This window comes from Solanum stenotomum, chromosome 4 (assembly GCF_019186545.1).
Source record: "Solanum stenotomum isolate F172 chromosome 4, ASM1918654v1, whole genome shotgun sequence".
Taxonomy (NCBI): Eukaryota; Viridiplantae; Streptophyta; class Magnoliopsida; order Solanales; family Solanaceae; genus Solanum; species Solanum stenotomum.
Window position 1 is genome coordinate 14,723,938 of NC_064285.1, and position 20,234 is coordinate 14,744,171.

At 32.6% G+C, this 20,234-nt stretch overlaps 3 protein-coding genes across 3 annotated transcripts in view; 1 reads left to right on the forward strand and 2 right to left on the reverse strand.

Moving 5' to 3' along the window:
- LOC125861292 (uncharacterized) overlaps window positions 1-13,659 on the forward strand; it is a 22,171-nt gene extending 8,512 nt beyond the window's left edge. Inside the window, 10 exon segments of the mRNA XM_049541224.1 lie at window positions 5,316-5,567; window positions 10,607-10,964; window positions 10,967-11,040; window positions 11,116-11,337; window positions 11,577-11,681; window positions 11,779-11,901; window positions 11,990-12,414; window positions 12,497-12,632; window positions 12,776-13,356; window positions 13,431-13,659. Coding sequence (XP_049397181.1) covers window positions 5,316-5,567; window positions 10,607-10,964; window positions 10,967-11,040; window positions 11,116-11,337; window positions 11,577-11,681; window positions 11,779-11,901; window positions 11,990-12,414; window positions 12,497-12,632; window positions 12,776-13,356; window positions 13,431-13,659 — 2,505 coding nt within the window.
- Window positions 13,660-14,769: 1,110 nt separating this feature from the next.
- On the reverse strand, window positions 14,770-15,677 carry LOC125861293 (uncharacterized). The gene is made up of 2 exons (XM_049541225.1): window positions 15,327-15,677; window positions 14,770-15,210 (listed from the first exon to the last, which is right to left on the reverse strand). The coding sequence occupies exons 1-2, from the start codon at window positions 15,675-15,677 to the stop codon at window positions 14,770-14,772; spliced, it is 792 nt and encodes a 263-aa protein (XP_049397182.1).
- Window positions 15,678-15,958: 281 nt separating this feature from the next.
- LOC125861294 (uncharacterized) lies at window positions 15,959-17,753 on the reverse strand. Its single transcript, XM_049541226.1, has 3 exons — window positions 17,567-17,753; window positions 17,171-17,270; window positions 15,959-16,565 (listed from the first exon to the last, which is right to left on the reverse strand). The coding sequence occupies exons 1-3, from the start codon at window positions 17,751-17,753 to the stop codon at window positions 15,959-15,961; spliced, it is 894 nt and encodes a 297-aa protein (XP_049397183.1).
- Between the last annotated feature and the right edge of the window lie 2,481 nt (window positions 17,754-20,234).

A 20,234-nucleotide genomic window follows, 5' to 3' on the forward strand; every position in this document is an offset into this window, starting at 1 on the left:
TATATATATATATATTGATGTCAATTTTTATATTTAATATGCAGAATGACTTTCATAAGTACGTCGCTGAGAATCTAGATAGTTCGGTCCAATTGACACCTGAAATGTCCACTCAGATTTGGAAAGAAAAAGTGGTAGGGGGGACACACAAGGGTAGATGTTATGGTCTAGGCTCTCGCAACGATGTTAGACGCCTTCAGTCAGGCTTAGAAGGTATTGGATCGTCACGTCAAGCCGAGGCACTTGACGGTGTTCAGATTGCTACTATGTCGGATCAAATAGCTAAACTTACAGCGGCACTAGCAGAGTCGGAGCGAAAAAGAGTACCTGAACAAGAAAGCATGAGTGAGACCGTTCAGCAAATCAAAGAACAAGTGATGAACCTTGTTCGTCGACCTACTACTTCGGCTCCCGATGACACCAACAACGAGAGTGATGAGGATGATTATGTAGATCTCACTCCCTAGTTTAGATCTCTGGACATTTATGAACTTTTTGAAATTTTGAAATGAATTTTAAAAGACTTTATAAGTCTTTAATTTATGATTTAGATACTTTTGAATGTTATTTTAAGTTTGTTGTTTTATGTTTTGTTCAGATTGTTTATAATTGTGTGTGTTTGATTGGGCTGAATAGTGTAGAATTGAATTGAATTGCATTTGCAGGTGGGTAGCAGAAGTTGCGAGCTGCTACTGTCAAATATATTGCAGAAAAAGCAACGGACATTGTGGTTTAGTCTGACGCTTTTCTGGGTTTTAATTTTTTTTAAAACCCAGAAAAGCGACGGACAGCGTGGTTTAGTCCATCACTTTTATGGAATTTTCAAAAATAAAATTTCCACAAAAGAGACGGACGACGTCGCCTTTTAGAAATTAAAAAATAAAAATAAAAATAAAATGACGGAGTCCTCGCTTTTGTTAAAAAAAAATTTTAAAAAAAAAGTAAAAAAGAGACGCAGTCCGTCGCTTTTTGAAAAGCAACGCTGTCCGTACTTTTTAAAATGCGACGCCATCCGTCGCTTTTTGAAACGCAACGCAGTCCGTCGCTTTAATAAATGTGATGCAGTTCGTCGCTTTAATAAAGCGACGCAGTCCATCGCTTTTTAAGAAGTGTCGGGTTGAAAAGCGACGGAGGTGACTGCGTCATTTTTTCGTCAATTTTGACCAAAAAAGCGACGCAATCCATCGCTTTTGGCCGTCATTTTTTGACAATTTTTTAGTAGTGTGGAACGATTGAGAATAAGAATGTGGAATGAGAAGCTCCTCAAGTTCCAATCTGTTGACACCCATTTTTAACCCTCTACAATATAAATTAATCATCGAGCTTCTTTAATTGAATACGATTTGAAATAATTGATTTTATAAATTCACAATGTTTTCAAGTCATCTCAAAAGAGAAAGACAGATTTTATATTATCAGTTGTAGTCCGAAAAAGGCTTAGGATCCACCCTTTATGATGTTTTTATACTTTCAATTCCCCTCGTGATGGTTTTTTTAAAAAAAAAGATAAAATGGCTCATGGTCATAGCCAAAGTTTGTATTTCCTTATTTCCCACGAACGCCTCCTCTATTGCGAAAATTTATTTCATTTACTTTAATTCTGCTATCTAACGACTTTAATTCTGCTATCTAACGATCTTTATCTTTTGTTTCAGTAAAAATAATTTTATACTTGTCAATATCATGTCATGTCACAAGTTGAATGAACAAAATGAGGTAGATGACGATGAGTTTGAAGAGTATGATGAGGAGATCATGATATTCAAACACCTTGCCAAACAACTGAAATAGTTTGAGAATCAGGATAGCCGAATCTAGATGAGATAGAAACTGTGAATCTGGAAAAGTTTCGAACCAAGGACGTTCATTTAAGTTATGCATGACATGACATTCCCTTTGTCAAATTGATATTTGAAAATTCTTTTTTCTTAAAAGCTTTTAGTATGTCAAACATTTTGTATTAAAATATAATCCTGTCTTATATATTCTATTGAGAAGCGAGAGATTCTAAGAAGGTGTTTAATTAATAACTAGATCTAGAAACATGCGTTGCATGTTTATTCCAAAATACTTCATATAAATTTTGTATTACAAAATTCATCATTGTTTTGATAGGAACTACATATATCTTCCTAATAAAAAGAATATACCTCAACTATAAAATTGACTAAAAGTGCATAAAGTAAAAATAACTAACTATCACACAAATTCAATATTCAAATGAGGATACTAAAATACAACATGCTAGGCTAATATATACAAAGCAACAAACCATGGTAAATTCTCAATAATAATAACAACACAATAATAGAAAGTTGTACAATAATAACAAACAAGAAACATAAATGTTAAACTAAACAAATAAAAAGAGACAGGAGAAGAGAGAATAGAGATTTTCTTAGTTTTAGTCTGTACATTATTGTGTCAAATGTCACTATTTATAGGATATCATTGAGGAACACAAAAAGTTGTCATAAATATGATATTAATCCATTTGAGATTATTGATGAGAGATGAGAGTAAAAAAAATAATGATTATAATTAGTGAGAGTTACATACATTTACATAATGAAGAGTTTGTGGTAATTTATGTATACTAATATGATGATTTACTATTTACTATTTAATATTTAGTTTATTAAACATTTTATAACATTTAAATGTAATATGGAAATAAAACTGTAATCTAAGGATAAAATATGTAAAAGAATTCAAATATATTAAATGTGTAATGGAAAATCATTATGACTAAGTATTAAAAAAATCATAGTAACTATGATTAGGAAAAATCATCACTATTACAACGTGGAAGATGTAAAGATAGTTGGTTTTTTTCTTGCTAATAATAACTTGCAATTTAATAATGAGAACTGAATCATAAGTCTAGTTGAAAATAGGAGTATTAATTACCATAATACGAAAAGTCAAAATTCATTGAATCCCAAAATAAAATTAAATGAAAAAAATAATATTTTAAATAATTTCAAGAAAATAAATTAATAGTTAAAGGGTTTCATTGAATCCCAAAATAAATATTAAATGAAAAAATAATAATTTAAATAATTTCAAGAAAATAAATTAATAGTTAAAGGGTATTTTCGTAATTCAACTTTTGACTTAGGTTCTTCCCACTTTTAGTATAATATGATATGATATGATTAGGGGTGTTCACGGTTTGGATAAAAACTGATCCAAATCGAAAAACCAAATCAAACCGATAAAATAAAACCAATTTTATTTGGGTTTGGTTTGGTTTGGTTTTAGATTTTTGAAAACCGATAGTATTTGGTTTGATTATGGTTTTATTCGAAAAAATCTGAAGAAATAACCGAACCGAACCGTTGAATTATATACATATATTTTATTAATATACATACTTAATATATTGTTTTTATAAACAATTTTAAAGATCTTATACATATTTTCATTAAAAATTCTTTATAATTTACTTATTGAAAGCAAAAATGCCCAAGATGAAACATTTATCTTATTGATTTCATGTATATGAGTGTCTATAACAATTCTTTGTGGGACTGAAAATGTTATTGTCTCTTCCTTCTAGGCCAATATAGTGAATTTTAAACCTTTACTGATAGTAAATTTAGTGATCGAAAGTTCAGTAATTTAAGTCATTCTAACAATTTTTCGTTTTGAATGGATTGTTGTCACTTTTTTCACATTTTAAATGAATTGTTTCTTTTATTTTTGTGTATGGTTAATAACCGAACAACCGAACCAAACCAAACCGAAACCGATAATCACCAAACCGATAAATGTATATTATATTTGGTTTGGTTGGTTTGGTTGGTTTGGTTTTGATAATTTTAAAACCGATTAAGTTGGTTTGGTTTTGGTTTTGACCAATAACTGATCCAAACCAACCCGTGAACACTCCTAGATATGATTATAATTAGGGCAATTTAAATTTTAGCTGAATTTGGTAATTAAACTAAATTCGGCTAAATGTAATAGGCTACAATTGTAATTGTAATTGATTTGTCCATTGGATGAATTGTGAGCCCAAAGTTTAGGCCACTCCAATTCATACATGGAAAAATAACTTAAATACACAACTTTAAGTTCCTTATTAACTATTTTTCCCTTCTTTTTTAAAAAATTACTTAAATCCCTTATTTCACTTAAATATCAAATCTGCCAGATACATCATTATTTTTTACCTCCCACGTTTCACCACACCCTATGTCACTCCTTTTTTTCCTCCCTAAATTCACTCCAATATCTTTTTAGTTACAGATCATTATCCCAAATTAATTTTCAAAAATTTTCTTTCTCAATCCAACCATTTTCAAAATTTCGTCTTCTCCGTCTTCTCTCCCAAAGTCTGCCATTGTAGCGTTCATCTTCTTCCTTCAATTTTTATTTTGTTTCGATTTTTTCTTCTTGATACATATGGATCCTGATCCTACATCAAATCTTTCTAATACTAATCAAACAATATACAACTCTGATGATGAAAATTGGGCAGAAATTAGATCAAAAAGTTTGCATGACCCATTAAACTTGATGAATCAGTCGACCAAAGATGTGCCAAAATTGTCTAAACCAAAGGTTGCAAAAACCCCCTAAAAAAGGGGAAGAAAAGTAGCACCCGCTATTTCCAGACCTGCATTGCCTAGAGTATGTGTTTCTAATCTTTATCAAACTTGTTTGTGATTTGTATTGCATTTGATATCTTAGACTGAAATTGAATGATACATTAATTTGATGTGTTACATTGTTTATTGGGTTAAATCATGATACATTCAAAAACACTATCTTAGTTTGATATTTACTGATTTGAGATTTAGTCGAAAATTATAAAACCTTTGTTTTATATGTGTATCGGAAAAAATGATACATGACAAACCCTAATATGAAAAAGATATGTTTGTCAAATTTAACAAAAAAGTCGTTGATGTATCAGACAGGGCATCCTTCTGTATAATGTATCAAATTTTATAATACGACTCTGTTGAAGTCTGGTAACATGTGTTTTTATATGTATCAACTTGTTTTTATTATGTATCATTACTTGTTGTGTAGTGTCATTTAGTGTTTTTATTTATGTATCATAATATATCATTATAAATAGTATGTGCTAATTTTGCAGTCGATCAAATATGTTATAAAAAAGGTACCATTAATAATATATCATACAGGGCATCCTTCTGTATAATGTATCAACTTTTATAATACGATTCTTTTAAAGTCTGGTAGCATATATTTTTCTATGTATCAATTTGTTTTTATTATGTATCATTACTAGGCACTGCAAGTGTGTTTTATTTAGTATAATTTTCTTTTTCATTTTGCAGTCAATCAAATATGTTATAAAAAAGGTACCAACACATGCCATAAGGTTTGGTGTCCCATTTAACACAAATTTTTTGAAGGAGTTCCAGAAGTCTATAGGGGATGATGTAATTGAACTGTTTAGAGCTACAATTTTTGGACCCTTTTTAGACATTCCTAAATGTAATTTTCAAGGCCAAATCAGTAAATGTTTGTTGTTGTTAGAAATGGAACAAGGCAACTCAAAGGTGTTGCATATTAGTCATACAAACGAGGTTGAGACTTAGTCTCCCCACCAAGAACTCCCCAATCCCCCTCTCTGAACCAAATGACGAGAGCATAGCACGGGCCGTAACTCCACTTACGGTCCATAGGTGGGTGGCCATAGGTGCTCCCAATTTCCAGCCTTCTAGTCTTAAGTTGGTGATTAGGGATTAAGTTAGTTGATTGACTAAGGGCTTAAGGGGTTGTTTAGCTAGTTGATTACTCACCTTTATAAGCTAGCAAGACCTTAAGCTAAGTCATGAATTCATTTACAACCAAGACCCTCAAAACAGTCCCCTAAAAAGAGTTTTTAGTTTTAAGTTAGAAGTGAGGGTCAACTTTAGATGGTCATATCTCATAGCTCAAAATGAATTAGGTGGTCCACTACCTATCCAATGAAAGGTCTATGAGTCCTCTTTCCAACGCCACCGAGTTTGCCCTATTCTGATCTTGGAGTAAAAGGTTATTCCCAAAATAGTGAAGCACTGTCAGAACTACGAAGGCCAAACGACGGTCCGTGACTCCACCTACGGTCCATAGGTGGAGGGCGTAGATGCTGCCAGTTTTATGAAGTTTTTAGTTAAGAAGGGGGTTAATGTTTTAATTAGTTATTAAGTAGGGGTTAAGGGAGGTCGGTTAGGTGGTTAATTAATGGACTATATAAGCTTATAGGACCCTAAACTAATCCATTAATTCACCACAAGTCAAGACCCCAAAACATAACCCAATTCTTTTCCCTTCCAAAATTCTCTCTCAAAACTCTCTCAACTCAAGACTCCATTGAAGAAATTGGAAGGAGCTTAGCAAGGGCTTGTAGATGGGAGGTTTCACACGAAATTNATGACTAGCATTTTTCAAGAGGTAACATTGAATCCCATTTTATATTACATTTCTGTAATGCCCCGTACGAAACTAGTAAGACCTAGCTAAGGCTTGACTAAATCTATTATGTTGACCTAGAGCCTCACATGTTAGTTTATGGTTGGAAACATGTTTAAATGATGAAAAATGGCTAGTGAAGTTATTTTGGTGACTTTAGAGGTCAAACGACAAGAAACGACCATGACGTCTGGAAACTAGTCTTTGGTGCTAGTGTCTTGTCGTGGTGTTTGGTGTGTTGTTTGAGGTCTAAAACCCATAGGAGTGACTATTATTCATAGATGGACATGTTTAGGGTCCAAACGACCAGGTACGAACCCCCCAAGGACCACCCAAGGGGTCTTTGAGGAGGGCCCAACCTTTGGCCAAAAGCTATCAAAAAACAGCTTGACCTACGAAGGACAGTGACAGGCCATCACTTGACCTACGCCCCGTAGGTAGGTCTCGTGGGTTGAGACTTAGTATCCCCACCAAGAACTCCCCAATCCCCCTCTCTGAACCAAATGACGAGAGCACAGCACGGGTCGTAACTCCACTTACGGTCCGTAGGTGGGTGGCCGTAGGTGCTCCCAATTTCCAGCCTTCTAGTCTTAAGTTGGTGATTATGGATTAATTTAGTTAATTGACTAAGGGCTTAAGGGGTTGTTTAGCTAGTTGATTACTCACCTTTATAAGCTAGCAAGACCTTAAGCTAAATCATGAATTCATTTAGAACCAAGACCCTCAAAATAGTCCCCTAAAAAGAGTTTTTAGTTTTAAGTTAGGAGTGAGGGTCAACTTTAGATGGTCATATCCCATAGCTCAAAATGAATTAGGTGGTCCACTACCTATCCAATGAAAGGTCTATGAGTCTTATTTCCAACTCCACCGAGTTTGCCCTATTCCGATCTTGGAGTAAAAAGTTATTCCCGAAATAGTGAAGCACTGTCAGAACTACGAAGGCCAAACGACGGTCCATGACTCCACCTACGGTCCGTAGGTGGAGGGCGTAGATGCTGCCAGTTTTATGAAGTTTTTAGTTAAGAAGGGGGTTAATGTTTTAATTAGTTATTAAGTAGGGGTTAAGGGAGGTCGGTTAGGTGGTTAATTAATGGACTATATAAGCTTATAGGACCCTAAACTAATCCATTAATTCACCACAAGTCAAGACCCCAAAACATAACCCAATTCTTTTCCCTCCCAAAATTCTCTCTCAAAACTCTCTCAACTCAAGACTCCATTGAAGAACTTGGAAGGAGCTTAGCAAGGGCTTGTAGATGGGAGGTTTCACACGAAATTCATAGGGTTTAACTAAGGTATGGTTGCTCTTCACTCTTGGGATCCCTTTCCCCAAGAGGTCCTTCCAAAGATGGTTTTCAAAATCCCCCAAATTGTAGATTTCAATCCAAAAACGTGGGTCTTCTTTCTAAATGTTGAATTGTTGTTATAAACTGATTTTGATTGATGATATATGAACAATTATGGATGCATTCATGTAGTGTTGGTGATTTTTGAAGAATCCCCCCATGAGACCCATGTTTCCCCTTCTTCCTCCAATTCTAACCCTAGTTTGTGTTAGATATTAATTGAAGGCTATGAATTGAATGTAATGTTATGTAATTCATGTTTGTATGATGATATTACCCTAAATTATGTATGATTACTATGGAATTAGGGTTAAGTCTTGAATGGGCCCTTCAAGGCTATGAGGAGATGATATCAATGTGATTCTTTATGTATTGTTGAATGTACTTGCTTAATTCATGTATGATGAAGTTGGATGATGGTTCCCTCTTCCCTCTAACCCTAGTTGGTAATTGAGCATGTTATGATGAGATGCAATGCAAGTATGAATGTTGTGAGATGTTGGTATTATTGTTGTTATGTTGAATTGAAGGTAATTCTTATTAACACAATATGAACATGCTATGAGTAAAGGTGATTTATGTGAAAGGCTTTCTCACATATGTTCACACACACATGAATGAATGAAGCTATTGACTAATGTAATGAATGTGAGTCTCTTGAAAGGTTTCCTCAATTGTACTCTAAACTAGTCTATGTTATGCATAGTATGATAATGTGAAAGGTCATTCTCACATGATGAAGGTTCTTGATGAAAGGTGATTTACTTAGATTGTAATGATGTTATACCTAATGTGTTATTGTGGTGTTGATGACCTAGTTTCCTCATCCTTAACCCTCTACACTTGAATTAGCTATGAAGTATGTATGTATGTTATGGTATGATTGTTATATGATTGAAAGGTAGTTCTCATGATTATAATGTAATATAAAGTGAAAGGTTTACTCACTTGCTAAGTGTTTCTAAGGCGAAAGGATTGTTACTCACTTATGAACACATATGAGCTATTATGGTAAGATGTCTACATAAGAGTCTAGTAAAGGCGAATGTGAACTTATGTGATGACTAAAGATGATTATAAAAGGGAATTAGATGTTTGGCACCGAAAGGGCATGTAAATGAGATGGGGGTCTCACGTTTAGCAAGTCCGGCTCCCCACATGGGTTTCCTCACGTTTAGCAAGTCCAGATTACCCACGGTATGTGTTGTCTCATGAGATGGAAACCCCCACGTTAGTAAGTTAGGATTTCTAGAAGCAATCTCCTTGACCCTTAACTATGTGCCCACATAGGACTCTAGCTTAGTGGATCCACCTAGATAGCTATGTATGAATGGTTACACCTTAGGCAAGTGTTAACCCTCTCTTTTCGGTGTGGGAGTAGATCACCGGATTTCATGTAGCTCTCATGGTCTATGTCGGTTATTGAAATATTTCCCTAATGTAAAAGTAAATGAAGGTATGAAAGGTGTGAACTCTTACTAGGGCTTTCTTAAGGGTTTCTACATAGTGTAAGGGAGGGTATGTGACTTCTCTTGCACATTGCACTTGTGGGATCCTAAGGGATGGTTGTAGTAGTGTTCTCTTATGATTATGATGATTATGACTTATATATATTGAAGCTATGTTATGTATGATCATTATGAAGATGGCTTACCTATGATATGGACTATTTGAATTATGACTAAGCTGTATGATATGAACATGTTGTATGAACTATGACTTAATGGTGTTGTTCTATCTTATTATGAAGATTATGAATAATGCATGCTTTAATTGTATTATGTTAATGATTGACTTTTCTTGATATGAACTAATGTTTGTGAATGCCACCTTACTATGTATATGTCCTATGGATAAGACTAATGTATGATAAGTATAGCATGGTGATCCAAAGGTAATACTTAGTGTAAGTAGGACTATGGACCCTACCTATGCATTGCACAAGTAGAACCTAGGGTTACTTATGTGATTATTCTATTATGATGCAATGACCTTGATGTTGACTATGCATGAGTATTATGTCTTGTAATGAGTGATATGTGCACTATGACTATGATTAGAGACTATGCCTATGGTGATGTTTATTACCCTTGTGCTTTGATGAACTACATGTAAGTTGTTTATGACTTATGATTCTTCAACTCTTTCAAGAAGATGTTCAAAAGTGCATAAAGCATGGTTTCAACTAAATGTCTCTTTTATGCATGTTTTAATGGTTTTACTTGCATGACTTCCATACTTAGTACGTGTGTTGTACTAACCCATATTTCTTCTACATTTTTATAAAGTGTAGGGTTTGGTGATGTGATGTCTTATGCTTGGAAGTTAGGTTTCTAAGGAGCTTGGGAATGAAGACTTGGGGAGTCCTCATAGTTTCGAGGATGAACCTACCTCGTACTCTTATGTCATTATGTCTCTATGTTTTATGTCTTTAGACTTGTGTAAGGGTCGTGTCCCCAGTAATTATTATGTTAGGGCCGTGTCCCTAAGTTATTATGAAAGAGTTGTTATTCTAAATGTTATAGATGATTTGAGACATAGTGTCATAGACTCTCTCTTATTTTATGAAGACTTCGATTGTAAAGAAAATTTTTAAATTTTCCGCTATTTTCATATGCTTAAATGTTCATGATATGCTAAGGGCTTATATAAGACCTCCGAGAGGTCGAGTACACCATGTTACGACTAGGGGGTGCTCTCGGGTCGTTACAATTTCATACATAATTAAGTATATAGTTGTAATGTTGCAAGTTTGTCTTTTTAAATCATTTTTTCTCTGTGTTAGGATACATAATTTTATCTCTTAATATTCAAAAAAAATATTTTTCCAGAATACATGTTCAAACATTGTGCCAACACCGGAGGAACTTGCAGCTTTTGATTTACCTGAAGATGAACATGATCCTCCTTCTTCACCCACCACAACATCTGTCAATCCCAAGATAGTTCAACCGAATGACATTGCTGATTTCGATGATTTCTCCACAAGACCTCCCGAACAATTGTTAAGGAGATCATCTAGAGTGTCTGATACATCATCTCCACCACCACCAAAAAGAAGAAAGAAAGTGGATACACCTAGAACAAAGGTGTCAGAACCCAGTCAGTCAGATCAGTCCAATGTGTCATTAAATCAGCCATTTTCTATTCCGGATGGTCCTCCGACACCGGCTGCTAATGTACACGATTTGCAGATGCTCAAAAAGTCAACTATGTAATTCCAGGTATTGAAGAACTGAAAGATCATTTGAAGAATTACGTAAGTAATTGTTTCGATTTTATTATTTTTTCTTTATATTGACTCTAATTGTATTTTTTTATAATTTTTTGATAGGTTGACAAGAAATTTGAGGAACTTGTAATCTTGATAAAGGAAAACCACTCGCAGTTGATGCTATCTCGACACAAGGAAAACAACAAAGTTGATCCTCAATCAAGCAATAAACAACCATCTTCGCATATACCGACTGATCTTGATGATGCAGTTGGTGTAGCTGATTTTGAGGTTGGTGTATCTGTTAATGAGGGTGGACATCAAGTTAATGTCAATGCAGAGGTATGTATCTGATATATTGTTTATAATTGTCGTTTTACCTTATACATTAAGTATGTATTAAGAATCAAAATCATATGTATCAGCACATATAGATCATAAATATAGTTAAGGTGATTCACCGATTGCTCTATCTCATTAATCAGTTATATATTTCAACTTTATATTCATCACTTATGTTAAATGATGTATCAGTAACAATTATGTTAACACTTTTTTTATTATTAAAAATTCAAATATAGATTGATCATACTATCAGTAACCAACAACAAATGAGGCGTGTTTCAGAGCTCCAGCCTACATATGAAAGTACACATGTTGATACTGAATTAAATGATCCTAAGAAGGTATCAGTATGATCAAAACTTTAAACATTACAATTTTCTTTGATACATTATCCTCTCTCTTTTTATATAACTGATACATACAACATGTTTAATTTAGGATGATGAAGCACATCAAGCCCCACAAGATTTAAATGAAGTAAACATAGATGAAGATGGTGCTGACACAGTTCAACACAACATCCGTCATTTTGTGCCCTATAAAATAACAGTTGATACATCGGTAAATTAATCAATTATGCATCATGACACTATTATTCATTATATGCAATGATAATAAAAAAAATTATAATATCATATTTATTATACAGGATTCTTCCACATCAACAACAATATCACCCTCAACTCAAGCAGCAATAGATGCCCTTGTATCCGATCTAGGAAAAGTTCCTATTCATGCTAAACCATTGTGTGTTTACAACCCACAGGATTTATCTGGCAGTCATGATATGTTGTCTGATAGTCAATTACCCACTGATATTCCAACCACCGAGATTGTTGTTAGAAGCCATTCAAAGACTCATGCGCCTAGAAATAGGATGCCTTCAAGAATTATTCAATCTCCATATGTGACTTCTTTTGGGTCAAGTGAGAAGGGAAAACAGATATTGGATGGCGATGTTCGTCTGTATTTCCCATTTGAAGGATGTGGGATTACATATCAACCTTCATCTAAACTAATTGATAAGTATATGCAGTGGTTAACCAAGGGGCTTCTCAAAAATCATGCCAATAAGTAAGTTTTATACATATATTTTGTAAATGTTTGGATTAACTTATTTTGATGTAACCAATTAATAATACAAATATTATCACAGGAAACCATCGGAGGATAAATACAGATCAAAAGCCTCTTCTTTTAAATTTGAGATGATGGATTTTGTTGTTGCATTTCCAATTAAAAAGAATTGGTTCTATGCCATGTCACTGCCAAACAAATGTTGGACTGATCAGGTAAAGTTCTTAATGAAACAATTTAAGCATGTATCACATACTTTGGTATAGAACAACATGATACAAAAAATCATTTAATGTATCAATTCTATCATAGACCTTTTTTTACAAGTTTCTAATTTCGTTTATCATGTTTTTTATAGTACATCGATGTTGTTTTTTACTATCTCCGTGAAAAATCAAAACCCCGCAGCACGGATCAATACAGATACACAACAGCCAACTGCTTGTTCATCTCACACATCAAAAATACATATGAAAGGTATTACTTGGCTAATGATGATGATCTTATTAGTACCCAAGAACACATTGATCGCGCTTCAGCTGTATCTGTATATGAGAGGTCAATCATTAACATTATCAAAGGTTTTGAAATCCCAGTTGCTTTACCATGGCATCTTGTAGACGATGTTTACATCCCGGTTAATTGCGGTGGACAATTTCATTGGGTGCTGACTGTTGTTGAATTGAAAAATAGGGTGATAAAGGTGTATGACTCTTCATTAGGCTCAAGGAAAAAATCAATTCCGCACGAGATAAAAATGTTGTCTAAAATGCTTCCTTCTTACCTTATGGACAGTGGATTCTTTGAAAAAACTGAGCGAACAAACTTTGTTGATTGTGATGCGTACAAGGACAATAATTCTGGTTCACTTTTGGAGGCACAAGTTCCTTTCATGGTTGAATTTGCCGAAGATATTATGCAACAAAAGAGTGATAGCCTGTAAGTATTGTGCTTTTATTGTTTTTGAATCATGTATTATTTAAGTTTATACCTGATATTCTGCATTTTTGTAGAGACTGTGGGTTATATGTTGCTACATTTGCGGAGTATCTGAGCGACCAAATCGAACCATCATATATTGATTTTCTTCCTAAATACCTACGCAAAAGATATGGAGCATTGTTGTGGAGTTATGGCAGCGAGAAGGCTAAGGGTGCATACCTTAGTGAGAATGATGATCCACCAAAACCTAAGAGTGTAGTCACACCACCACTAGAAGAAGATTTGGTTCATATAGTGTAGTAATTAAGTATCTATGTATAGACAATGTTTTATTTTTTTTAATCTTTTTGACAATTTCAGTCATGTTTTAGTTTGTTTTGATACTTTATCGACCAACATACTTTGCCTATAAAAAGTTAAATTGGAGACAATGTTTTGCATTACATAAGAAAAAGTGCAGTATATATCATATATTGTATCTTATACATGTTGTATTGTTATTATGTATCTTATAAGTAATCAGATATAATAACATATTACTAATAAATAGATTTTTGAAACTTTAACTTATATGATTCAGTATTTATAATTAATATTATAAGTGCAACATAATATATATAGTATATGATACATGATTCATAATTATTGTGTTAAATAAATTGTTTGCAAACCTAATTGTTTAAGTATGTATCATAATATATATAGTATATGATGCACGTTTAATAGCTTATTGCTAACATATAGGTTGTGTATGTTTTAATGTAAATGATACAGTAACCAATTAACATATATGATACAACAAGCGTTATATAATTTGATGTATATGATACATTACTGAAATTATTTATTATTTAATGAATATGATACATTAGCTTGTTTCTAATTTGTATTGCGTTTGATATCTTAGACTGAAATTGAATGATACATTAATTTGATGTTTTATATTGTTTATTGGGTTAAATCATGATACATTCAAAAACACTATCTTAGTTTGATATATACTGATTTGAGATTTAGTCAAAAATTATAAAACCTTTGTTTTATATGTGTATCGAAAAAAATGATACATGACGAACCCCAATATGAAAAATAGATTTGTCAAATTTAACAAAAAAATTCGTTGATGTATCAGACAGGGCATCCTTCTGTATAATATATCAAATTTTATAATACGACTCTGTTGAAGTCTGGTAACATGCGTTTTTATATGTATCAACTTGTTTTTATTATGTATCATTACTTGTTGTGTAGTGTCATTTAGTGTTTTTATTTATGTATCATAATATATATCATTATAAATAGTATGTGTTAATTTTGCAATCAATCAAAGTGGTTATAAAAAAGGTACCATTAATAATATATCATACAGGGCATCCTTCTGTATAATGTCATATAACCATTATAATGATTTCACTTTTCTTTTGGAAAGAAAGTACAAGTTCTTCTGTTGTGACCTTCTTGTCCACATTGTCCACAACAATTTGTGTTCACTGTAATCTTTTCATCCGCATTCTTTTTTCTTTTTTTTCTTGGTCGTCCAGCTAATCGTCTGTATCTAGGTGGATACACAGTTTCAGCTACCACATCCTCAGGAGCTGACCAATCTTCCTTATCTGGCATTGGAACCATTGGAATCTCATATGTTTTTGCTAATGCATCAGGCTTGTAGTAATCAGAGCAATATGGATGCATATCTTTAACATTCTTTTCCTTTAAAACAGCGATTGCATGTGCGCAAGGTATCTCATCTAGTTGAAATCTTCCACAAGAACATACTTTCCGCTCAAGACAAACAATGTATCTTTTTCCATCTTCATAAATCGAGAAAATAAATTCAGATGATGGAACAACCTGCGTACATTAAAAAAGTCACCTATAAAATTATTTCAAAGAAATCATGTTCAAACAGCAGAATGATACACCGAATTAGATACATACAATATAAAATAATGTATCATGATACATACCTCCATCTTCGAACTTTTAGATGCGTTTATAATCAATTCCTCCTCAAATCTTCTCCCCAATGTGTCCTTTGTATAAGAGGCTATTTCTCTGTTTTTGCAATGCCAAGAACCAAATAGAATTCTAACTTCTTCCAAGAATTCTAATATAGACAATTGTCGTGCTTCAACAAGACAACTATTGATACATTCTGCAATGTTTGAAGTCATCATTCTACCTCTATTTACTGTTGAATGAACTCTCGACCACTTCTCATACCTTGCATCCTCAAGGTACTCCTTAACCCTGTGATCAATTTTATAAACCTTAGCCATCAATTTATCAAAATCCTCCTTTCTGTATGCCTTGGCCATAGAGTAAAATAGATCACTTAGGGTGTTTCTGCTTCTTTTGAAGTTTCCACAGACATTCTTCCAGAGATGCCATATGCATGCATAATGAGGTACATTTGGGAACACAATCCTTACACTCTTCATAATACTCTCATTCCTATCTGATACAACACACATTTCTTCGCGCTCGCCAAATGCATTTTTGAATTATTCGAAGAACCATGTCCACGAACAATCATTTTTAGTGTCCACAACACCATATGCCAATGGAAATATGCAACCTAATTACAGAGCAACACATATTATTTCATTTGATACATAACATCTACAAACACCTCACAACTATGAAAAATACATACTTGCCCATCAAGTGTGCTTGCCGATACAAATGTTCTTTTGTAAGCTCCTCCCAGATGTGCACCATCGACAACAACTATTGGTCTGCAGTAATCGAACCCCCTAATCAATGGTCTTAAGGCTTCGAACAGATACATAAATTCATCTTCCTCAGTCTTCTGCATCCTTATATAAGAATTTGGATACACAGTATTTAGCATGTATATGTATCTCGGCATCTGTCTATATCCAGCCGATGATTTACCCCTTATCATTTCTAGTGCACGTTCTTTAGCACGCCATGCCTGCTGGTAAGATATTTGAACCCCATAGAATTCTCTAATATCAGCAATTATATCTTTCGGAGTATGAATTCTTTTATGGTTGACCAATTTGGGAGCAGTCACACCACTTACAAACCCGATTGTTGCTTGGACTTTAGTTAGTACCCTATCCCGCATTGGACACGTATGTTCACTATTGAAGTATCTAACTTTGAAAACAATAGATTTTTTTCTGCAGGAAGCCTTCATAGTCCAGCCACATTCATCCGAAAAGCATACCAACACATAACTGTACAATTTTCTTCATCATATTAATACATATAGCAGTTACATGTTATAATATATAAAACACTAATGTTTAAAGTAACCAAAGAATGATGTACATTAATGTATTAACAATTTTCAAAGACCAACACGATTAATGTAGTGTATTTTTTGTATCACGTATCACAATTTTTTGGAATGTATCGGCTACATGATTATTTACTGTTTCAACAGTATTATCTTAACGTATCAACAATGTTAACTCAATGTATCAATAATATTAACGACCAACACAATTATTTTTTATCACATTCAAAAAATAAATAAATAATGAATCATGTATTACAAGATGACGGAATGTATCGGCAACATGATTATTGCGATTAAATTCTTTAATGTTTAAATAGTCTAATCTGAACGTATCAACAATATTAACTTAATGTATCAACAAATAGTGTATCATTATCAATCTACCCCAAATCATATTCAACGAACTAAACAAAAAATCAAAATCAATGACTTTCTAACTAATAATGTATCATACATTAAAACAAAATAATGGTATCACCATTTATAGATCTAAAGAATCCAAACACAGTTCTTCACAAAACAAATCAAATACTTACATACCTTTGTATATCAGATCTCTTTACTTTGCAATTGAAGTTGTTCTTTATCTTATATTTCGCCATCACATCGACGAGTGTTGCTTTATCCTTATATAATTGACCTGTCTTCACCTCTATACTATTTGAATTAATTATGTAATTTGTAACTTCCAATTCTGGAATGTAATACGAATCACAAATTCTTGATTCAACCACCGCAAGAGCTTCTGTATCATGTGTTGTGCCTTCTACACACGTAATTTCTCCGCATGTTCCATCAAAATTATGTACATCACTGCCAATCTTTTCATTTGTGTCAATGCATAATGGATACATTGCAAATCTTGGCTCACTTTTTTCACTTCTATATAAAGTTTAACACCCATGTCGTTCTTAATTTTCATCGGAGACGAGTAACCTTCTACTATGTAACTAATTTCAATGTTTTTCCTTGATACATCGATATCCAACTCGGCTGAAATTGCTGCTTTGAGATTCAAAAACGATATTGATTGTCCAACAACGATTCTGTCACTTTTGTAACTTTCATATTTCACTTCACTGACCCAAATTCCTGAATGCCTCAGTAAAATTGATATATTCATCTTGTATCAGCAAAAAATCAGAGTTTTATTCGTATTTCTAGCTTTTTCTAAATCGATGAATGTTCACAAATTGTTCTTGAATGTAGAAGATTTAATTTTGAAATTTGAAATTTGTAATTTCTGAGTAGATTACCTATTAACATAAGGAATGTTTAGGATCAATTAGGCATAAATTAAGCTAATTAAATTAACAGAATTCATTATTACGTTTTTTTTCCTTTTTTAGTGCTGCATTAAATTTTTTACCGTGTTTCAGTGCCAATGTATCAGAACGGTAGCTATGTATCATTCGCCTACCTTTTTAAGGGATTTTTTGTAAAATGTAAATTAGTTGGGATAGGATGTAATTTATATCCTACACTATGGGATTCCTTTAATTTTTACTTCATACATACAATACACACAGTTTTTTTTGAGTAACTTTCACATATAACAAACATAAAAATTATATTTGTATGTTATAACTATAGGTTGCATAATTGCGCTCCATAGCAAATTTTATGTTTGCTATGGAGCTTTTGATTTGTATAATTCGCTAGATACATCCAATTTTATACAAATTGTTCAGTTTTGTATAAATTCATTTATACATTGTAATTTGTATAATAAGATTTGTATTTGTATAATTATAAGTGTATAGGATGAAAATATATGTATTTGTATTTTTTGTATATACACTTTTCTCTCGCTTTATACAAACACCAACACATTTTATACATTTGTATGCCGAATGAGTAATTGTATACCGAAAATGACTGATTGTATACCGAATCATATGGCAAAAAAAGGAATGTTTGCTACGAATTACAAATAAAATAAACTATGACTATAACATTTAATTTGAATTAATAGTTTGATATTTCATACAATTTTCCCATTTTTTTTTTCACATAGATAATATTGAAGATTATGAGGGGAAAGAAGTAAAAAAATGTATATTGGAAGTTATATACTTTTTAACAGAAGTTTAGAATTTCGAGTTAAAATGCTCAAATCTCCGTACCATTAAATTATTTTTTGACAATAATATCTACGGTAATATATCTCAAATATATGGCTAACATTTTTGTTAAATTCTTACAATTATAAATAATATCAATTCTATATAAAGATAAATGCATGTCTTTAAAAATAGTAGTACAAAAATCCCACAAAAATTGGATCGCTTAACTCAAACCACCATTTTTCTTTTTCCTTTTTGAAAAGGGACATATCTATGGCTTACTCGTTGAACTATTTATAAAAATATCTATATATATATAATAGGAGAGGTGATAGCGTCTACGTGTCAGCGCCACAATTAATCTCACTTTTTTTACTTTTTAATTATCAATTAATAATTAATAAATATATATATTCTTACGGAAATCCGTAAGAAAACGCTAGAGATTTTCAAAAAAAAAATTAAACATACACGTGTCATCTTCTAATTATTCATTCATTTTAACATTTAAAATGATAAATTATTATAACAAATATTAACACGTGTCAGCATTTGCATTATATAATTTGACATTTCAACTTCAGATTTAAAAAAAACTTAAATAAATTTATTAAAGGAAGTATTTAATATGCACGTGTCAAATCTGGATCAATTAATCACTAATTTAACATTTAAAATAAAAATTAATTAAAATATCTTAACACGTGTCAACATTTGCTTGATATAATTTAACGTGTCAACTTTTGAATTTACAAAAATCTGAAATAAAATTATTGAAGGAAGTTTAAATTTATACGTGTCATATTTTCAATTAANAAAAGGTTTCTAATGGCACTTTATGGTTATATTGTTGTTGTATTGACGATTTAAAATGAAAATACTCCATGAACCCATGATTTCTCTTTATTCCTAGTTTATGCCTTTATGAAGTGGGTTGCTAGATAATGAATGTATATGAATCAAACTTGTTTAAAGGTCTTTAGATTGTTGAAGTATGTCATTACCCATGCTTATTTTATGTTGTATTGTTGGTGTATGGATATGTGAGGCTTAGGGCCTTAAAGGCATAGTATGAGAAATTGGAGTGTTATCATGACATTATATGAATGAGAATTCAATGAAGATAATGTGATCATGTTATGAACGTAAAGGTGTTGCTATTGAAAGATTATTTCTCAATTTGACACTCATGAATGTTGATGATAGAATATGAAGGATTCTTCAATATAAAGTATACCTTGAATTGGTAGGGCTTATGCATCATTTTCTCGTATAAATGATTATATTGTTGATTGTTGAATCCTCGGATCGGTAGGCTAGTGGCACCCTTCCACACGAGCTTATAATGAACCTTGGAATCGGTAGGCCTATGGCACCTTTCCATGAAGGTTAATGATGAGACTTGAACCGGTAGGCCCATGGCACCCTTTCAAGAGGAGTTAATGAGCTTTCCTAAATGAACCGTGAAACGGTAGGCTTAAAGCACCCTTTCACGTGTTAATAAATGTAATTTGGAGTTGGTAGGCCAATGGCACCTC

Coding starts and splice junctions, on each gene's coding strand:
- LOC125861293 (XM_049541225.1), bottom strand. CDS start 15,677: ATGGCCAAGGCATACAGAAAGGAGGATTTTGATAAATTGATGGCTAAG. Junction 15,211..15,326: donor CTAAAAGTTCGAAGATGGAG/GTATGTATCATG, acceptor TAATGTACGCAG/GTTGTTCCATCATCTGAATT.
- LOC125861294 (XM_049541226.1), bottom strand. CDS start 17,753: ATGAATATATCAATTTTACTGAGGCATTCAGGAATTTGGGTCAGTGAA. Junction 17,271..17,566: donor AATTAGTTACATAGTAGAAG/GTTACTCGTCTC, acceptor AGGTGAAGACAG/GTCAATTATATAAGGATAAA. Junction 16,566..17,170: donor AAGAGATCTGATATACAAAG/GTATGTAAGTAT, acceptor AAAATTGTACAG/TTATGTGTTGGTATGCTTTT.